The 3341-nt window shown below is 50.6% G+C and overlaps 1 protein-coding gene across 1 annotated transcript; it reads left to right on the forward strand.

Moving 5' to 3' along the window:
* The first annotated feature begins 216 nt into the window (after positions 1 to 216).
* LOC147471133 (uncharacterized) lies at positions 217 to 833 on the forward strand. The gene is made up of 2 exons (XM_086540337.1): positions 217 to 403; positions 499 to 833. The coding sequence occupies exons 1-2, from the start codon at positions 217 to 219 to the stop codon at positions 831 to 833; spliced, it is 522 nt and encodes a 173-aa protein (XP_086396463.1).
* Positions 834 to 3341: the final 2508 nt, after the last annotated feature.

Genomic DNA, 3341 nt, shown 5'->3' on the forward strand with positions numbered 1-3341 from the left:
TCTCCTCCACGCCTTTCGTACCCCGAAAGACGGCACGATAGCCCAGTGTCCTGCTTGGGTGGGCATCACATGCTCTGCAATGCCTTGCAGAGCATGTGATGCCCACCCAAGCAGGACCATGATCTCTCCTGGTATCACCATAGCTTCGGCCGCCACGCAAGAAATTGTGCACCTCACTGCCCATTGTGGCAGGGAGATGAATAACAGAAGGGTCTAATGGCGTCTTCCTCCTGCTTCCCCCGCAAGAAACGTCTCCTCTACTTGACAGACCTCAAGACAAATACACGCTTCCTGGTAGACACAGGTGCAGAGATCAGCCTCCTTCCTCCCAGGCGCCAAGACAGATGTTCAGCAAACTCGCGTAACCTGCAGGCTGCGAACGGCACTCTTATCCCCAGTTATGGTGAACGTTCCCGACACCTAGTTTCCAAATAGGAAGTAAATCAATGCTCTTCCTTTGACTATTCGTTGTCACGGAGGTAGATTTTTCTATTCTAGGCGCAAACTTTCTGGAATATTTCAACCTCCTGGTGGACATAAGGAGATGCAAGATAAGCAGAGCAGGGGAATCCATGCGTGTTGCCACAGTCAATACTACTCCCCTGTCGATCAAGCACCTCCCTGCAACGATGTGCCCATACAGGTCCCTTCTGAAGGATTTTCCAATGCTCTCCAACACCCTCAACATAAAAGAAATACCACAACATTCAGTACAACACCATATCTTCACTAAAGGCGCTCCCGTGTTTAGCCGGCCGAGGCGCCTGAACCTTGAGCGATATCTGGATGTTAAAGCGGAATTCAACCTCATGGAGAAGCTTGGCTACGTGTGAAAATCCAGTAGCATATGAGCATCGCCATTTCACATGGTGAAAAAGAAGGACAGTGGATGGAGTCCATATGGTGATTACAGGTTAAACACTCAGACAGTGCCAGACAGATATGCAGTCTCTCACATTCAGGATTTCTCACAACAACTATCCAGCTGCAATATTTTTTCCCGCATCAACTTGGTAAAAGCATTCCACCAGATCCCTGTAGCAAAGGAAGACATACCCAAATTAGCAGTGACAACACCATTCGGCCTGTACGAGTACCTGGTCATGCCCTTCAGTCTGTGCAATGCCACCCAATCCTTCCAGCATTTCATGGACGAAGTGACCCAAGGCCTCGAGAACACTTTCGTATATATCGACGATGTCCTCGTAGCAAGTACAGATGCAGACACCCACAAACAAAACCTGAAACACCTTTTCAGCCGTTTCTCCGAGTTCGGTATCATCATCAACCCAGAGAGATGTGAATTCGGTGTATCGTCGCTGACTTTCCTCGGCCACACCATTACTGCTACAGGTATCACCCTAGAAATGACGAAAGTTGAGGCCATTAACAAGTTTCCACGCCCCAAAACACAATGCAAACTCCGACGGTTTATAGGAATGATGAACTTCTACAGGAGGTTTCTCCCGCAGGGTGCTGAACTCATGGAGCCCCTCAATAAGTTACTAACGCCGACACGGAAAGGACAACGTCAGAGGGATATCGAATGGACCGATGCAACTCTCCCGGCATTCGATGACTGTAAGGCCGCCCTGGCCAACGCATCCTCCCTCACGCACCCACACCCCAAAGTCCCCATCAGCATCATCGTCGATGCCTCGGACACGGCCGTTGGCGCCGTCCTACAGCAGCACATCAATGGTCACGCCCATTTGGATTTTTCTCGAAGACTTTCCAGCTCAGAGAAAAAAAAAAAAAAAATACTCAGCATTCAGTAGGGAGCTCCTGGCTGCATACTTATCCATTAAGCACTTTCGGAGTGAAGTAGAGAGTCGCAAATTCCATATTCTCACAGATCACAAGCCTCTCATTTATGCATTGAAATCCAAGGTGCTGAGGCAAAATCCGAGAGAGGAAAGACAACTGGACTTCATCTCGCAATTCATCTCCGACATTCGTCACATCAAGGGAGAGGATAACCAGGCAGCGGATGCACTCTCCCAGATAGTGATCGCAAACACCACACTGCAAAACATTCCAATCGACTTTGCAGAGGTCGCAGCAGAGCAACAGAAGGACGTCACACTCCAAAACGTCCGTGATTCCACGTCCCTCCGTCTTCAGCCGCTCACACTCAGAGATAACATCACAGTCGAGTGCAATACAAGCCCACCCCACGACCATACATACCACTATTCCTCAGACATTTTTTTGACGCCTACCATCAGCAACACAGTGTTAATGCTACACATAGGCTCATCACCAGCAAGGTCATGTTGCCTGGCATTAATTCCGACGTTCGGAAATGGAGCCGCACCTGCCTGCATTGCCAGCGCTCAAAGATGACACGCCCCAACAGATGCTTTCAGCACATTCACCTGGACATCGTGGGACCACTGCCGACGGATCAGTCATTCCCTTACGTCCTCACAATGATAGACCGCTTCACCAGGTGGCCGGAAGCAGTGCCACTGAGGGACATAAGAGCAGACTCGGTAGGAAAGGCGTTCATATCCACATGGGTGTCGCGTTTTGGAGCCCCTGACACCATCACAACAGACGGAGGCCCCCAGTTTGAGTCCGGCCTTTTCAACCACCTCACCCGCACTCTCGGCTCTCGTCGCATCCGCACTACCGAGTACCACCCGCAAGCAAATAGTATGGTAGAGCGCCTCCACTGCCAGCTGAAAGCCCTTCTCATCACACCATCAGGGATAGGCTGGGTAGACCAGCTTCCACTTGCACTCCTTAACATCAGGACTTCTTTCAAGCAGGACCTGGAGTGCACGGCAGCCGAATTGGTCTACGGCACGACAATCTCCAAGCCAGCGGATTTCGTCATGCCAACGCAGAGTTCAGACGACCCCAGAGCTTTCGTCAGAGAGTTAAGGACCCGCATGGAGACTGTACAAGACCTCCCAGAGCAATGCGCAACAGCAGCATCTACGTGCCACGAGACTCGTAGAGCTGCTCTTATGTATTGCTGAGGAATGAGACGAAGCCGCCCCTCAGCCATAAGTACGATGGTCCTTTCAAAGTCATTGCACGCACCAACAAGACACTCACCATCGACATGCTATGCGGACCATCCACCGTCTCTATCAACAGAGTGAAACCTGCTTACATCGAGCACACCACACTCTAAAAAAAGCAGCAGGATCTAAACACTAACTCCGTATATGTCTGAAAGCCACAGGGACTATTGTATTCTGCTTAGCCAACCCTGCAGCCCTCACTCAGTAGGGAGCTGTGTAGTAGACGGCGATCACATCCCGACACATCACAACATTGGTCAATTGGGGAACACCACCAGCCAATGAGAGCGCAGGTCAAACGGCAGG

This window comes from Penaeus japonicus, unplaced genomic scaffold (genome assembly GCF_977035675.1).
Source record: "Penaeus japonicus unplaced genomic scaffold, GWHDUDI00000001_assembly GWHDUDI00000010, whole genome shotgun sequence".
NCBI lineage: Eukaryota > Metazoa > Arthropoda > Malacostraca > Decapoda > Penaeidae > Penaeus > Penaeus japonicus.